The sequence below is a fragment of the Pyrgilauda ruficollis genome, unplaced genomic scaffold (assembly GCF_017590135.1).
Source record: "Pyrgilauda ruficollis isolate IOZ18807 unplaced genomic scaffold, ASM1759013v1 scaffold25, whole genome shotgun sequence".
NCBI lineage: Eukaryota > Metazoa > Chordata > Aves > Passeriformes > Passeridae > Pyrgilauda > Pyrgilauda ruficollis.
The window spans coordinates 364,100-381,258 of NW_024523822.1; the positions used below are offsets into that span (position 1 = coordinate 364,100).

Sequence of the window (17,159 nt, forward strand, 5' to 3'; positions counted from 1 at the left end):
CGTCCCCACACAGCCCCCGCCGCACCGTCCCCACACAGCCCCCGCCGCACCGTCCCCACACAGCCCCCGCCGCACCTCCCCCTAGCGGCCCCTCCGCACTGCGCAGCGCCAGGGAGCCCCAACGGCCGCGCTGGGGTCCCGAGCGAGGGGGCGGGGCGTCGCTCTGCCACGCCCACCGAGGGAGAGCGAGCGTGGCGGCTCCGCTGTGCGGCCGGGGCGCGAGACTCCGCCCACCTCCCTCCGCCAATGGGGGAAGGAGCCGCGGGGGGCGGGGCTGCCGCAGGCCGCGCGGGGGGCGGGGCCGGCGAGGAGTTGCCGCAGCGCCGCCGCTTGTAAACAGATCCCGCCCCACGTGACGCGCGCGCGGTGCTTGCGCGGGGGCGCCGCGCATTGTCCGGGTTGGTGACCGGCGGAACCCGCGCGGGGAGCGGGAGGAGGCGATTCCCGTCCGCCCTTCCTCCCTCGTCGCTCCGGTAGGGAAGCAGCGCACCCTCCCCCTTGTACCCCGGCCGCTAAGATGGCTGGTGGTGGGCGGTAAGGCGGTGCGGGGCTGCGGAGCAGCTGACGGGACGGGAGCGCGGAGGGCGGGCGGCGTGTGCCCGTGTGCGGAGTCGCGCAGCGCCATGTCCGCCTTCGCCCTGGAGGAGACGCTGGAGGCCGACTGGGTGGCCGTCAGGCCGCACGCCTTCCAGGAGCGGGAGAAGCACAAGTTCGCCTTCATCGTGGCCTGGAACGAGATCGAGGGCAAGTTCGCCATCACCTGCCACAACCGCACGGCGCAGCGCCAGCGCAGCGGCTCCCGTGAGCTGCGCCGCGGCGGCCCCGAGACCGGAGCCGTCCCCAAGGCTGGCGGCCCCGCGGTGCGCAGGGACCCGGGGCCGCCCCGGGGCTGCGCCCATCCCCGGGCCGAGGCGCTGCCCAAGAGCCCGCTGCGCCCCAAGGGCAGCCCGGCCCGGAGGCCGCAGCGCGGCCCGGAGGCGGCAGGTGCCGTCGAGGAGATCGAAGTGCTGGAGCTGGGGAAGGAGGACGTGGCCGCCGCGCTGTCGCTGCCGCCCTCGCCGCCGCGGGCGAGCGAGTTGGGCGCTCCCGACGCGGAGCCGGCGGGGGAGGAGTGCAGCTGGGCCGGCCTGTTCTCCTTCCAAGACTTGCGGGCCGTGCACCAGCAGCTGTGCTCGGTGAACTCGGAGCTGGAGCCCTACCTGCCTGCCTTCCCCGAGGAGCCCTCGGGCATGTGGACGGTGCTTTTCGGAGCGCCGGAACTATCCGAGCAAGAGATGGACGCTCTCTGCTACAATCTGCAAGTTTACTTGGTTCACAGCTTGGATACCTGTGGCTGGAAGATCCTTTCGCAGGTGCTCTTCACCGAGACCGACGACCCCGAAGAGTATTACGAGAGTCTGAGTGAGCTGCGACAGAAGGGGTACGAGGAGGTGCTCCAGAGGGCCCGCAGGCGCATTCAGGAGGTGAGGCTACTGCGTGGTCCAGATGCTCCCACTTCAGTGTCGCGTTTAGTTTAATCTGTGCCATCTTTTTTAGTCGTTCTTGTTCTTGCTGTCCTGTTCTTTAGTGAGAAAAATGGGGCTTAACCTTTCCGAATTCCCTAGAGCCAGGATTTAAGGAGGTGCAGATTTCCCTACTCAACGGAGGGTGGCTCAGTGCTTTTTTTTCTGTGCAATCAAATGTAGATGTTCGTGAATAAATATCCGATGGATTTGGCAAGGTCTCGCTCCCATATTTTTGTTCTTGCATTGCCTTGCACCAGGATGTGGTTGGGGTCTGAATTTTTTTCTGTTAAATGAGAGCAGCAACATGTGGTGTTTATTTTGATAGTACAGTTTAGGCATTTGAGACCAAGAAATTCCAGGTTCATACCGTGGTGCTGAACCTGGTATTTATATAGTGAGATTGTTTTCCAGTGGAGTAGGAGTAACCACAACTTTTGTTTAGCTGAAAAGTTCCTAGAGTTGGAATTTAAAGAAAAAAGCAAGCTGTCTGGTCCTAGTGGATATTTGCTTTGTTGCTGTTGATATTGTCTGTCAAGACTTGGATGTTTCAGGACACTTCGTGTCTTTCTTAAACTGTATAGTCTTCTAGACAGAGTAGTTGAAGATGCCTGTCTAACTGACTTCTAGCATCAGTGTATGAGAATTTTTACTTTCTTGGTCTTCATGGACTGAGTTGTATGAGGACCCAGATTTTTATTTCACAGGTATAAAATGAGAATTTTACAGTTGTTTTGGTGCTTCAGTGGCCTTGGTCCAGAATGTACCCGGATCTATGAAGGTGTGACTATGAGTATGAGTCAGGTTACTCTGTGCTTTATTTTTACAAGCATCATCTTAATTCTGTCATGGATGTAGGTCAAGTTCAGTTGCTTCAGCTACCCGTATATATCCTACCAATATTCTTTTACAAAATGTGTGGTGGTGATTGTTTTTTCCTTGATGGAGTGTGAGCATATCTTCTTGCTCTCTGATGGCATAGTTTTGAGTCCATAGAATTCATGCCAAGCTTTTCCTTTGTGACTGGAGTTACAGAGTATGAGAAAATTGTAGTATCCATGATGTAATCACAGTAAGAACATCCAAGTATAGCATTGCCAGGTAGTTTATTTCAAGACTGTTGTGTTAGGGTATATAATTTTGATTTTTCTTTTTTTTTTTTTCATGTCTATTTAAAGGACTGTATTAAATCTTGTTATTTGGTGTACAGTTGGTAATTAGTTTGATAAAATTCAGCAGTGGTTTTAGTCCAGATACTGTGAAAACATACCGTCTTTCACTGGTTTTTTAAACTGCATGAATGTTTGGAAGCATATGCTTAAATTAGGTTTAGTCTTCAATTCAGCAGTTTTTACAAGAAGCTGTGCAGGATAAGAGAATTCCGTGTTAAACACATGGAATTTGGGAGCTGGATACCTAACTCGAGGGTTGTGGTGTTTTTGAGGAAATACTAGTTAAGAATTACTGAGCAAGAACCATTTGTTTCTTGGAGAATCTCAGTTTCTATTTTGCCAGTACTACTGGCAAAAGCAAATTGGTTCCCTAAGCTACATAATTTGGTGAAGACAAAATGGCAGAGCCTGTGTATGTATTTGACTACTGTACAACCCTCCTTTCCCATGATAACCAGTCCGGTAGTGTACCTGAAGTCAATACAGCTGTACTTCTGTCAGTTGTGTAAGTCGATCTTTCTTTAATTAAGGGTAGTTCATGTTTTAGAAAAGAAACCAACGGAATGACCTGCTCTTTCCCTCTTGGCTCTCAGGTTTCTCTTTTCCTTACCTGTTAGGGGTTTACTTGGTCTACAGGAAATGTCTTTCTTTAAGCAAATACTGATGCTCTTCATCATTGCAATTTTAAGCAAATGAAGCAGTGGATGGTGGGCACTGCTTGGTATTTCCAAAGTAAAGATTTTTGTACTTTAAAGAAAACCTACTGAATGCCTGTTTTATCTCACATTTTACTTTTCCATCTGTGCTGGAATTCTGTCAGCTGATAGCAGGAATGTTGGGTCCAAGGAATTTAATACAATTTTGTCTCTTACAAGAATTTTTTGGGAAAAGAGGAAGTAATTGAGAAGCATTGGTAAACAGGATGGTATCTAGGAGAGAATGTGAAGGGTCTTCATTAATGTAAAATTGTGCAACTCCCAAGACCTTGACATAACATCTTAAAATGTGCCTCTGTAGTTTATAGTTATTTGATATATCTCATATTTCCTAGGACAAATTCCTCTGTGCAGTTAGACTATTACTTGAGAAATGCTTGCAGCTTCACTTGATTTGTATTCTTAAGTGAGCAACCAAACCTCATGTTCATTGTTTTAGCATCCCCTGCTTGGACAGTCATTGCTTTCCATAAATTACTCACAAGCCAGTTTATTTTCACAGCAGTTAATAATCGTTGCTTTTTGTAATAGTAATTTTTATCTCAGTCCAAATTTTAGGCCTTTAATAAACCATAAGAATGTTGCAAGTAGAAACAGATCCAAGATGAGTAAGTAAAATAGTTGTAGAGGAACTGTGTGACCTGGGATTCATTTCTTCTGCCTGATTTACAGTTTTGAAATAACACTTTTTTTTTTTTTTTTTTTTCAAATAAAACTATTAATTTTGAAATAGTTGAGGAATTTATTTAAAACAAAAACTTGTTCATTAAGTTTATACCTGTTGAAAAAAATCTTCAGGCACTCAGTTAAAAGATAAAAAGGTGTTATTTCAACAGAGAGTATACCTTTGAATCCTTTTCTGGGATTCCAGCTTCCTGGGCAGTATTTCCAAAATACTATACTTTGTGTCAGGAAGGCAGAAAATGTTTGTACTCTTGGTCCTGCCAGTTGCCTGTTTATGTTCTTCCTACACAGAGGTTTTCCTAGGCTAAGTGTAGATGTTTGTAAATTTCTGTGAGTTTAGTAATATCAGTCATGGTGCTGTATGTCTTTGCCCATTCTGTGTTTTCAAAAGGGTGAAGACAATCATGTTTTCCTGAATAAAAAATGATGTTAGTGTAAACTGTGATCAAGAGGGATGGGTGGCTTAGTCGTGCCCCAAACACATTTCATTGTGTGCTCTTGCGTAACAAGTTGACAGTTTGGGAAGTCTCTCTGTATGTTACATGTCTACTTCAGCATCTTGGCCGTGTCAGCTCCTGGGAATGTTCCTGTTCCATACAGCTCTTAGTGGACCGAAATTTGGTCTACAGCCCTGGTTGGGTGAAATTTGGTGGGTGATAGTCTATAGGATCTTGAGTGCCCAGTATAAAACTAGTCAGAAGCTTGCTTTGGTTTTCTTTTTGCTTTATTAAATCTATGAATTCCAGTGTTTGCAGGTAGACAAAGACTGTTTTGTATCCCTGCTCTGTGTGTCTTCTTTAAAAGCTTTTTTTTAATGTGCAAGTTCAAACACTTGTAAGTGCCTGGTTAAATTCTGAAGTAATTCTGAAAGCATCTTCTCTTTAGTGGCTGACTTTAGACTGCTGTGAAAGTGAGGACCTATGCTATTTATAATCTCTATCTCCTGTATGGTGATGTATTTGCTAAGCATGAGAATAATCCTGCTTGGTTCAATTTTCTTTTGATTCAAAGAACTAGAAAGGCTAAGGAAAAACAAATCTATTTTGTTACAATAGCAACTTTTATGAGAAGAAAACATAGCAGTTTTTGATGGAAAGCTATATGGTCACTTTATTTTCTTCATAATCAGATAATTTTTTTTTCTAAATTACTTTGCATGTTTAGTAGGCAAGTTTTTTTTTTTTTTTTTTTTTTTTTTTTTTTTTTTTTTTTTTTTTTTTTTTTTTTTTTTTTTTTTTTTTTTTTTTTTTTTTTTTTTTGTTTTTGTTTTGTTTTGTTTTTGTTTTTGTTTTGAATGAATGAAATATGCTTGTCAAATTAGAGGAAATGGCAAGGAATTGGTTCAGTTATATATCATGGAATTTCACATTTGTTACTTTCCAATGTGTATTTCTTCCATATTGTCACTCATTTCTGTTTATATTAAAAAAGGTATGTATAATATCCAATAACATTTTGGTTTTTCGAAGCTGTTCTAATATTTTAGTAATCAATGATATTCAGGGTTGTCTCAGTAACTAGAAGAATTTTATTATTGTTTTTGGCTGTATGCATTCAGTTCTAAAATAAATGTTTGTATGGTAGGTAGTGGGGCACTTAAAACAAAAGTGGAAGTTTTCCAAAAGTGAGGTGACTGGTTGCTGTTCAGTGATCTGCATCTAGGCACAATAAGATTTAAAGAGAGTTTCAACATCAGAATCAAAAATAATGCAAAAGTAAATATAAAACGTGACAAAAAAGTATTCAGTGTTCCAGTAACATGGAAAAAATGTTAGCAACAGTAGTGTTTCCATCAAAACCACTGTAACATCTTTCTATGCAAGACGAAAGAATAACTGAATATAGTATATGAGCTGCAGTAGTTAAGTTTAGAAGATACATAAGGTATTTCAGGAGGGAAGAGAACACTGGTTTGAATTTAACATTGGGAGCACAGAGGATCACAATAAGATACTGTGGATTTTTTTTCCTATTGACATGAGGAGAGCAGAGTTAAGACTAATGCTGAGCATTTGGGAAGTCCAAACTAGTTTTGTTGGAATGCTTTTTTTTGCTATTTATTATTTGTAGAATTAACACTAGTTTCCAGTGACACTGTTTGGATTATAAATCCATTGTAAATAAGCTGTTTAAGTGCTGAACTAGTACTGTAAGTTTGTACTAACCAAAATATGTCAGCAGCTGTAGGGTATGCTCTGTAGAACTGGCAGGTAGCCTCCAAGCTCTTTGGAGACACCTACATGATATTAATGCTCTGGCTGGTATTGGGTGACAGCTAGAGCAAGTTGACAATGAGTACTGCAGTTGTACCCGGAAGTCAGAGTGCTTAAAACAATGTACATTTCTTCAAAACATGGGAAACTTACATGTACACAAAGAAAAGGGCGTCGACTTCAAAAATTACGTCATTCTTGACGGAATTTAAATCTTAGATGAAAAGTAGAGGTACATTCTATACAATATAGCAGTATTAGTAAGCCTGGACTTAATTTTTAGAAACTGAAGACAGCAGCTTGCAAGTCTTGTAATTAATTTCATTATCCAAATACCTGGAAGAGGGAAAAAAAAAAAAAAAGAAATGCAGTGTATGGTCTTTTTAACTGCCTAAAGTGGGATTGGGGAGCCATTTATGTCTATTACTGGGGGGAGTACTCTGATGCTGAGATCATTTAATTTGATATTCCCCTTCTTTCCATAGATGTAAATTTTCCCGTTTTTTGCTTTAAGTTGTTGGTACCTATTTACAGCATTTTCGTATGACAGAATATTTTGAAGAGGTGCAAACAACCTAGGTAATATGTGTTCTATAATCCATTGTGCTACTCAGATTCACATCTTCCTTAATTTCTTAGCTTTTAGAGATGATACTGGGTTGTACTTTCTTTGTCTTGTGCACCTTTGTCTTGTATATTTTTTCTCTTTTTTTCTACCATTATTTTCTTTCTCTTTGATTGAATGTCCTCCCTTCAAGTAAATGCTGTTTAAAACTGCTTTCTTAAGCCACTAACATTTTTTTTCCTGCTTTTCTGGCTGACACAGTGTTATTACCCAGGCAGATGTTGCATTTGAAAGCAGATTCACTGTCATAGTTTAATCTTTTTATGTTTCTGTAACATGACAAGACACTGTTTAAAAATAGTCAGGTACGACAGTGTGCTTTACATATGTAAATATTGGTACCACAAATATTTACATATATAAAGAAGGCATTGAGATGCAGAAATTTTTGGAAATTACTGCATTTTTTGTTTTTGAGGCTGTGCTTTTAACATTCATTTATTAATATTATTAGAAACATAGTATTGCAATGCACCATGCTATTGCTGTTACTGGAGAGAACTTCGATGGAAGTTAGGGCTCAGTCCAGCTAAAGATACATCTGCCAAACTATTTTTGCAAGAGATGAAAACGTAGCCATTAGAAATATGGTAGAGAGAGGAGGAAGATAGGACAGGAGGGGATGGAAAATGGTATTCTAAGGATACAGACCATGAGTGAATTAGTCAATACGTGTATGTATATGTTTTGGTGAGAAGACAGCTTCCCCGACAAGCCAGGTTTGGACATGATCATCTGCAGCCTTTCACTGTAGATGTAAATAGAGCATGGGTGATATATCGGCATGACTCCGCTCACCAGTTACAAAACCTTTGGCAGATACTGCTTTCAGTTCAAAACCTTTCAGTGGTAAGACCTTATCTCTGGGTTCCTTTTCTATCTATTCTTTTCTGGGTGTGGTATTTTTGTAGGAATATCAAATGTATGTCTGTGAATTTTTTTGATTACTAATTACAAACATTACCCATTCAGACAAATTTGAGCACTTGGACTTTTTTTGTTAAGAATTTGTTTCTGGAAAGGTCTTACAAAATAATTCCAGTCATTCAGCAAACACTTAAATTTTTTTTAAAGGACTTTGAGTACTTTTCTTAAATACATAAAATCACCCAAATTTTTAATTATCTACTGTTACAGTATTTTCCAAAATGTATTTACGGCAACTGGTTCTGACCTTCTTTTGGAAAAATGCTGTGATATTATTGTGAGGGAACTGGATGGGTTTGGGGTTTTTTTCTCTGAAAAATGTTATTTACATAATCAATTAGCATTTGTTTGTGGTGACTTGCAGACAATTTATGTGGGTCATCTGAAATTAATAGGAGCACAACTTTTCACATAACAGTATTGCATCATGACTTGTTTGAGCTACTTTAGGGAAAGGATGTTGTAAAAGATTTTCAATAATTTAGAATCATAGATTATTATGTTAGAAGAACCTTACTGTGTTTTCTAGCTGGAACCTATGCTTAAAATAGAACAAGTTTTGATTAGTTTTTTTTTTTTTTTTTTTTAAGGAAACCTGAACTTTAAAAAACACTGTGTTTTATATCTGTTGAGAGGAAATCTAAAAAATGAAGAAAAAAAGAAACAAAAAAGATATGAATGTATTAATTAAGTTATGAAACTTTTGAGGGGCAAAGTCTGTAGATTAGTTCTAGAAGTTTCTAAGCTTGTAATTTTTCTGCAGTATAAATAGCCCTGTGGCTTCAGATCCCAAATTCTTTAGCCTTCAGTAATGTGTTACTTGTTCATGATCATCAGATGTCCAAATTTTAAATTGTATAATTTTGTCACTTTAGAGTAGTATAATTCATTAAAAAATTCATATATGGGAGGAGGTTAAAAAATCCCAAACTACTTGCAATATTGGAGGTCTTCTGGAGGAGTTGGATGAATAGGTAAATGATATGTTTAATTTCAAATGTGTTTTATCATGCTGCTTTATCACACATGGATTTTATTTCCCTTTAACATTTAAACTGAGTATCCTTTCCCATTCATTTCTCCATAAGAACAGTAATAAAACCAACTCAAACAATTAGCACCACAGAATATAAATCTGTGTTCCCCTGGTGCTAATAGCCTGGAATACTATTCTGTTGTGAAAGTGATTTAGTAGCTTGTAATTTACTGTATTTGCTGTTAAGGTAGGAAGAAACATGTGCATGATATGGGATCTAAGGATTTTCTTGGTATCTTATTTAGCCTTTTGTTCTTAATAGTGGACTGTAAATATGTTCTTTGTACTGGAATTTTTTTTGGACTTATTCAACTTTTAAATAAAATCCCTATTATTTGAGCTTGGAAGCTTTAAAAATTTGCATTTAAGTATGCAAAATGCTGTTTCCATTAGGCTTGTTTTCCGTTATTGCACTGTTGTATAAGGTGCCATAGAGGCTAAACTCTACCCGCATTGAAAGAATTCACAGAGGGCTATTTGAATTACCTCTCATCTGTCACCTGGACTTAAAGGTGGTTCATCAGCCATGTTGTTGAAGGGAGCTGAAGAACTGGATCATCAGCTTGCTAGTGGTGTTGACAGCGGGGGATGCTATCGCTTTCTGTCCTCCCCCACGTCAGCTTTGTGTTCCTTCCTGTTCTGCTTCTCTGTCCTTTCAGTATGCTGATTCCTCAGTAAATTACTCCTTGAGAGACCACAAAGTAGTTTTTTGCCAGACGCTGAGTTTGTTTGTTGAAGGATCTGAGAAATACTAAAGCCAGTAAAGTGGAGAAGAGGGCACCTGAGAGCAGAAGGAACATGGAACTGGAGTAGACTGGGAGGAAGAGAGGCAAGAGGGTATGGGAAGTGGAATCTTCTCTTGATGGGAGCAAGCTGTTGGGTCAGCTTTAAAAAGTAAATTCACCTTCACAAATACTTAGAATCTGGTATTGTCATAATGCTTTTCCTGCTTTGAATTAGATTTTTAAAAGTCTAACAGTAGACTTAGTAGACATTTGAGAATTATTCGCTACCATGCCAAATGCACTGTAAAACTGCTAAGAGTACTAATTCAGTGCTGCTGAACTAATTCCCATGAGCTGACTTCACAGTGAAATTGATTTTACCTTTTTAATTTTATTTCTTCCCATCAAATGTTCTTTGTTTTCATGAAAGATCATTTGCTCTTTATTGCAGGTGAGTATTTGGTAGGCCTGTGTTCTGGCACGGCAAATCTTATGTGAAAGGTTTTAAGACTAGCACTATAATACCTGCTAACTAAATGTGTTTGTTCTGTGCACATATTAGTTTGTTTAGATAGTTGTCAGTTTTTGTGCTCTTGAGTATATTCTGCTGACTAACAGCGTAGTTCAGAAGGATAGAAGAATGCAATCTGTGGACCAAAAGTTAAAGTATTTTACGGCACAGCCTGAACACTTACATAATGTATGTTCTCAGTCTTCTGACCTGCAGGAAAAAAAACCACTTAGAACTCATTAGGATATGTGTAAAGTAAGGTCTTTGCCAAGCCTTCAGGGTGAGGTGTTGCCTAGAAGTCTTTTTGTTCAGAGTTACCATGTTCCAACCAACGAGTGATTCATTATTGATTTTGACTTTTAATTATTTTTCCCCTTTTCAAAGGAAATGAGTCCCAAAATACCATAATAACTCTGAAATACAGATCTAAACAGATCTATTTCATTCATGAAATTATGTTACAATGTAAATACCTATTTCTGTGTTACTAACAGGAAAAGCAAAACCAAGCACTCCTGTATGATGAGTGCTCCCATGCAGTTAGCCCTTGTTTGCTATGATTTCTGTAGCTCATCTGTGGCTATCCAAGTAGTATGCTAAATTCAAACTAATACCTGGTGTTTATAGACTCATTTGACATGGCAGTCTGACTAAGGAGTTGTACAGCCACATCACACAGTAAGGTAAGGTGACCAGGCTAGTACCAGGTTAGAAAAGCGCACCCCACGTGGTGTTACATGCTTGTGTTGTTTACAGAGAAGGAGATGCATAGTTTTTAGTTGTTGGCATTTCCCTCTTGAGCTTTCAGAAGAGATCATTTGCCATACATTGTTGTCAGAGCTGAGAGCTTTATGCCTGAGCCTTGTGAACAAGTTATATATGTACATAGAGTTCTGCTGAGATTTCTATTTAGAATTCCATGTGGGAGGAGAGAAGTTGCATTGTTCAGTAGTGATGCATACATGGAAGTAATGTTTTGGCTCACTTGGCTGCATTAAATTACTACTTCAGTTTTTCTTACTCAGTTCAGTTCTTTTCTTTATCTGTGGAGTTGTATTACGGGTGATATGGTGAAATGAGGTGCGTTTTGGTAGGCAGTGTAAAAGAACTAGACAAAGATAATCATTACTGTCCAGGAGCTGTTAACCTGTGTGTAAGTGAGGATCACTGATAGGAGTGAAAAGTGGCCAAGCAATCTGTGCTAGTCATAAACTTCTGGGGTGTGCTCTTGCAGTGGGTAGATGTCGTACATCAGATGGCCACCAGAGCCGCTCTATGACTCTCCTCCTCAGCTGGGTCGGGCGAGAAAATGATGTGGCTCATGGGTTGAGGTAAGGATAAGAAGAGATCACTCACCAGTTACTGTCACAGGCAAACAGAATCAGCTTGGGGAAATTAATTTAATCAATTGCTGATAAATCAGAGTTTGATAGTGAAAAATAAAATCAAATCGTAAAACATCTTTGCACCACCCCTCCCTTCATCTTCCCTACTGGGCTCAAGTTCCCTACTTCCTCCTCTCTGGATTTCTCTACCTCTTCTCACTGGATAACATAGGAGGAGGGTTGTGGTCAGTTCATCATGTATGTTCTTTACCACTCCTTCCTCTTAATGTTTTCCCCCTGCTCTAAGATGGGGAGCTACCCACAGGAGACAGACCTCCATGGACTTCAGCAGTGTAAGTCCATTTCAGTGAGTGCAGTCCCTATGAAACCAAGTTCTCCGGTGTCTGTCTTCCATGAGATCATAGGGATGCTGTCAGAAAACTTCTCCAGTGTGGGGTCCCTTGTCTGTGCAGCCACAGGTTGCCAGGAGCCTGCTCCAGCATGGTCTCTCTGTGAAATGGCGTTTTACTTCAGGGCCCATCCATCTGCTCCAGTGTGGGGTCTTCCACAGGCTGCAAGGATATCTCTACACAGGTGCTTGGAGAGCCTCCCCCAGATATGTCTTCACTGACCTTGGTGTGTGCAAAGTTGTTCCTCTCACCTGTTCTTCCTCCTCTCTTGGGCTGCAGTTGTTGTGGCAGCACTCTTTCCCCAATGCGTTATCCCAGAGGTGCTGTTGTGGTTGCTGATGGATTTGGCCTGGGCGAGTGGTGGGTCTATCTTGGAGCTCACTGGCTTTAGCTCTTGTTGAACATGGGGAATGCTTCTGACATCTTCTCACAGATGCCACTTCTGTAGTCCCCCAGTACAAAACTTTTTCCACCCACCCAGAACATCTCTGCACACATGTACTGAGGTTCTAGGCTCACTGTGTACAAGTAAAGGACTGTTTTAAGTAGTGTTTAAAGAGGAATGATGTGGTTCATTTTGTGTTAGCAGCTCTTCAGAGGTCTAGATGACACATCTTATGCAAGTATTCTTAATTTCTTGTTTTAAACACCCCATGTTTTGCTTTCCAATATCTTTGTTGGGTTTCTTGTTTGCTGTTCCATTTTTTTGAATGCATGTGAACTTTGAACTTGTTTGCTATGTATGTTTTATCTGTGCTTTTAGTTTAATTAGTTGAATTAGCTCAGCTCTTCTTTAAACAGCTGTTTAAAAACTACCCAAATCCAGACAGTAACCTTGGCAGTGCATCAGCATACTGTCTTCAGAAGCCTCTTTGAAAAAAAATGGACACTTTTTGTGCACTCAGTAGGTGGTCAGTTGCTGTGTTGTTTCCAAATAAGTTACTGTGGAATTCACTTGTTTTTATCTTTTTTAAATCTTAGGAGGTTAGACAGATGTAGCGCTGGATCCAGCACTTCCCATGCTAGTCAGTATTAACTAATTTATTTATGACATACTCCCTCTCTATCTAGGTTTTGTGTTCTCTTGGGTAATTTCTGCCCTAGCAGTGAAATATACTTTAGATCTGTGTGGGAGAGTCTGTTACTGCTACAATAATGCAACTGATCTTTTTTTACATCAAAGGTAAGGCTTATTGATGGCAATGCTATCATGCGAACAGCTGGATATCCTGGCACGTCTTAATCTCTTAACTGTGATGTTTGTAAGAGTGAGAAAAGCAGTTTGCCTGTAGTGAAGATTTTATGTAATTGTGACTTCTGCTTATTGTCAGGACATGTAGGAGTATATTTGCTTTTAATGAGGGTTTCTTTTGTTTGGTTAAAGAGAAACAGTTCTAAGCATGTTCTGATGCAAAAAAAAAAAAAAAATTGCCTTCTAAGTTCAGTTGCTAAAATTTTGCATACAAATTTTACGTATTCTCTAGCTTTACTTCTTTATAACTCATTGTCTGAATGTCGTTGCTGACTATTGCCAGTGAATCATCAAGAGGGTTGAGTATTTTACTCTTAGGAATTCTGTTCTCTGGACAAAGGATGCAGTATCTAAAACTACTGTCTGCAGTACTGTACTTCTCTCTAACGACAGCTATCCATAGTTCTACCTGTGAAACTGAATATGCTTCAATTTGAACCTTTAGAACTCTTATTGGAAATGGCAGGTAATACTGTCAGGCTTCTGACAACCTAAATTCGTAGAAAAATAGGATGTTCTGTAGTTATTTCTGAAGTACGAAGGAATTGAAGAAGATACTGAAAAAATATCTTTTTGACTGATTTTATCTAAAAATTGTTATGTGTCATATTGCAATGTTTTTATAAAATACGCCAAAAAAATAGGAGTAACAGGGAAAGTTTTGGGAGTGTTAGCAAAGGAAATGTAAGACTTGACTCTTCTGTGATTAAATTAAACTTTGGATTATGTGCTTGGCTGAGGTTAACCTGCACATAATTACACTGTCTGTTGTAATGCTTGTAAAGATTTTTGAACAAAATAAAAAAATACAGAAAAAAATCTTTGTTATATATATATATCTTGGTGTTAAATATGTGTGCTGTTAAATTATTTTTTTAAAGTGTTTCCTGCTGGTTAGAGTGTATCTGCATAATAGTTGCCTAAAATATATGGATTCATTTAGTTGTGAACAATGTAACATCTGTGAAACATGATTCTTAAAATAAATGCAGCATTCAATGGGTATAGAGCTAGTCAGGCCTGTACAGGATGTTACTCTACTCTCCTCCACCCACTTGTTTAAATAATGTAATTAAAAAATTGTGAAAGTCAAAAATTCATACTGAGACTATTGAAGTAAATGAGCAGTGACACAGAATGTCTGTGCTGAGAACTAGTGTTCACTGGGGCATAAAACATGCCACGAAAATTGTTAATGTGTTTTATGCCAACACCTTGAAAACTGCCTGGCTTTAATGTTCTGGGTTGGTCTAGACACTTGGCTAGGTACTGATTTAGTACTGCCCATGTGAAAATGGGAGCATACAGAATCAAACTACGTGTAGGTCTGTGGAGGGTGTGATTTTCATTATGACATTAATTCTGTGCTAGTCCCAGCATCCAGGTATCTAGTAGTCTGAATACTGTCTGGATGGCAGCCAGCTAAATAAAATGCTTCAGCTTGCTTTGATCTGGAGCAGGAAAGCTCCATCAGACTGTGTTATAATGCGAGGTGCTCTGTGCAGCCAATTTTACACCATCTGTTTCCTGTGTCAGTGCCCCTTCCAGACTAGTGGCAGTGAAACACCTGGTCTCTTCATCTGGGTTAAAAACCTCTGTATAGAAGTAGAATCAAAGGTGTTGGTCTTCTGTTCATACCACTCTGGCTTGTTGAAGCCTTGGTGGTTGGTACGCGCTCCAGTTCCAAAGTGTGAAGAGAGAATAGTTCTGTATTCCTTTAAACCACTTATATAGGATCATTTAGGTCAGAGAAGACCTTTAAAATCATCAGGTCCAACCATTAATGTGGCACTGCCAAGCCCACCACTAAACCATGCCCCTAAGTGCTACATCTGCACATCTTTTAAATACCTGCCAGGATGATGACTGAGCGACTTTGCTGCACAGCCTGTTTCAGTGCTTGATAGTTCTTTCTGTGAAAAAATTCTTCTACTGTCCAATCTAAACCTGGCACATTTTGAGGTTATTTCCTCTTGTACTGACTCTTGTTGCTTGGAAGAAGGGATGGATCCCCACACGGCTAAAAAAAAAAAAAAAAAAATCAGTTAAAAAACCAGTCACCAATAAGACAAACTCTATATTTGCGTTAGGCAAGTTTAGGGAAGAGGGTTGGCAATGGTATTTCCACGTGCCGTGTTAGCTATACCAACTTTTTTCCCTTTGTTTATTAAAATTTAGAGTTGACTTTTATAGTTAGTTCATATCGTTCAGGTGACTTTCCCTAGAAGCTGATCTACTTACTCATCTTGGTGAAGATTAGATATTTATTTAAATACACCTTTTCAAGTGGGTTTTAAGTAAGCTACTGTACTGCTTTGAGAAGTGCTGTACCATTTAGTTTTTTGTAGGTCTTTCCCTCCTCTCTTCTCTTGGGGAAGCACACATTGCAATGGGACACTATAGTTTTTCTGCTTCCTGCTTCCTTGGTAACTGGTAGGGCAAGCAGCTATTTTTAACCAGAAGGAGTCAGATATTTTGATTTATTTAGGCTAATCTTGTAAAACTTATTCTTTAGACAATTCACCAGTTCCATGAAAGGCACCTTAGTGCTCTTCTTGTAGTGAGGGTCCCAAAGCTGAACACAATATTCAACCTTTATGTCCAAGGTTAATGTTTTTTGTGAAAACGGGGTGTGAATAGATGGATGGGTGTAATGAGGCTGTATATAACAAGTACTCTCAGGCTGATTACTTTCTTATCTGTTTTGAGGAATTGAAGAATACCCTTGTTGAATAGATCATTGATCTTTGCATTAAACCAAATAAGATGAATCTTTGTTTCTTAAGTATTTTTTCTTGTTTTGTTACATCTTTTTTTTGGAACTGCAGAATAGATGAAATTTTGTTACCATTTTAATTCAAGAAGACCCTCATTAGTAACAGGATTCTGCTTGCATCGTTGCCTTAGGGGTGAAGAATGGAAGCTTACCTTGTGTTAATAGTTAAAGAATAAATATATATATAATTCTATATTAATTGGTTATGAATAACCTGCCTTTACTTCTGTGTTTGGGTTTTTTTATTGAAGGTTTGGTAGTTTTGAAGGAGTTGAGAATTAGGATATTATTTAGGTTTTGGGTAACCCCAGCAGCAGACTAACACAGGCAAGACCGTGAAGTTAGACTCATTTACTTACCTTTTGTATGCACAGGAATGTATTGATAATTCATTATTTTATCCCTGCTATTTTCAGTGATAGACATGATTTTTTCTGAACAGCCAACTAGTTATAAGTAGCTGCTAGTTTCTAGTGTCCTTAAGATATCTTTGTACTATTCTGATAGTCATAAAATTGGATTAGTTGTCTATTTCTTGGAGCTTTCATCCCAGTTTATGCAACGTTGTGGCAATGTACCAAAACACCAGAGTGACTAAATAGGCCTTAAGAATGGTCTGTGAATAAAGAAAAAGCCCCTCCACTGTATTGTTCTGTCCATGGAATAAATGTACCTAAGATTCCCCTTTAAATGATATTGAAATGATTACATTTTCTTGAGTTGTCATTTTTTGTTGCCCTCTAGAATTTGTGTTCTAGTATAGTAGTAGTGTTTCACAATGAAACAGAGGTGTAAATTTATTAAAAAATAAATAGCCTTAAATAGTCTCTTAAATAGTAAGATACTAATAGCCTAAGCAACTAAAAGGAAATTGTCATGTACTGGTAGAATTGCTCCTTTTTGCAATGGATGGCTTGAGAAGAAAGATTTAGTAGCTTGATGGAAGATTAATTACAGCTTTGGGACTGCAGAGGGATTTCTGATTTTGCTCAGGGAAAGTAGGAAAAAGCTGGTATATGGCAACTCTCTTTTAGGCCCTAGTCACATGGAAGTGGAGCTGAGGACGATGGTGCCTTCTTAGACTAGATGATTGAAACAAATAGTGAGTTGAAATAGTGTGTGAGACTTCATGGGGACTTAAGGCATGAATGCAAGAGTATCCAGGTTTCTGTAGTTTCAGGTTATGTTATGTGTGTCTAAGACTGAAAGTTAATAAAATGCTAGACTTACAGACTGCAAGCCCAATGGTTGTGTTCTCAGTGAGAACTCAAATGCTACAAAATAC

At 39.8% G+C, this 17,159-nt stretch overlaps 1 protein-coding gene across 3 annotated transcripts in view; it reads left to right on the forward strand.

Moving 5' to 3' along the window:
• The first annotated feature begins 472 nt into the window (after window positions 1-472).
• JMY (junction mediating and regulatory protein, p53 cofactor) overlaps window positions 473-17,159 on the forward strand; it is a 64,382-nt gene continuing 47,695 nt past the window's right edge. For all 3 annotated transcript variants that reach the window (XM_041470613.1, XM_041470614.1, XM_041470615.1), the window contains exon 1: window positions 473-1,463. In XM_041470613.1, the coding sequence (XP_041326547.1) occupies window positions 624-1,463 (840 nt within the window). In that variant the 5' untranslated portion in view covers window positions 473-623. The remainder of the gene's footprint in view (window positions 1,464-17,159) is intronic.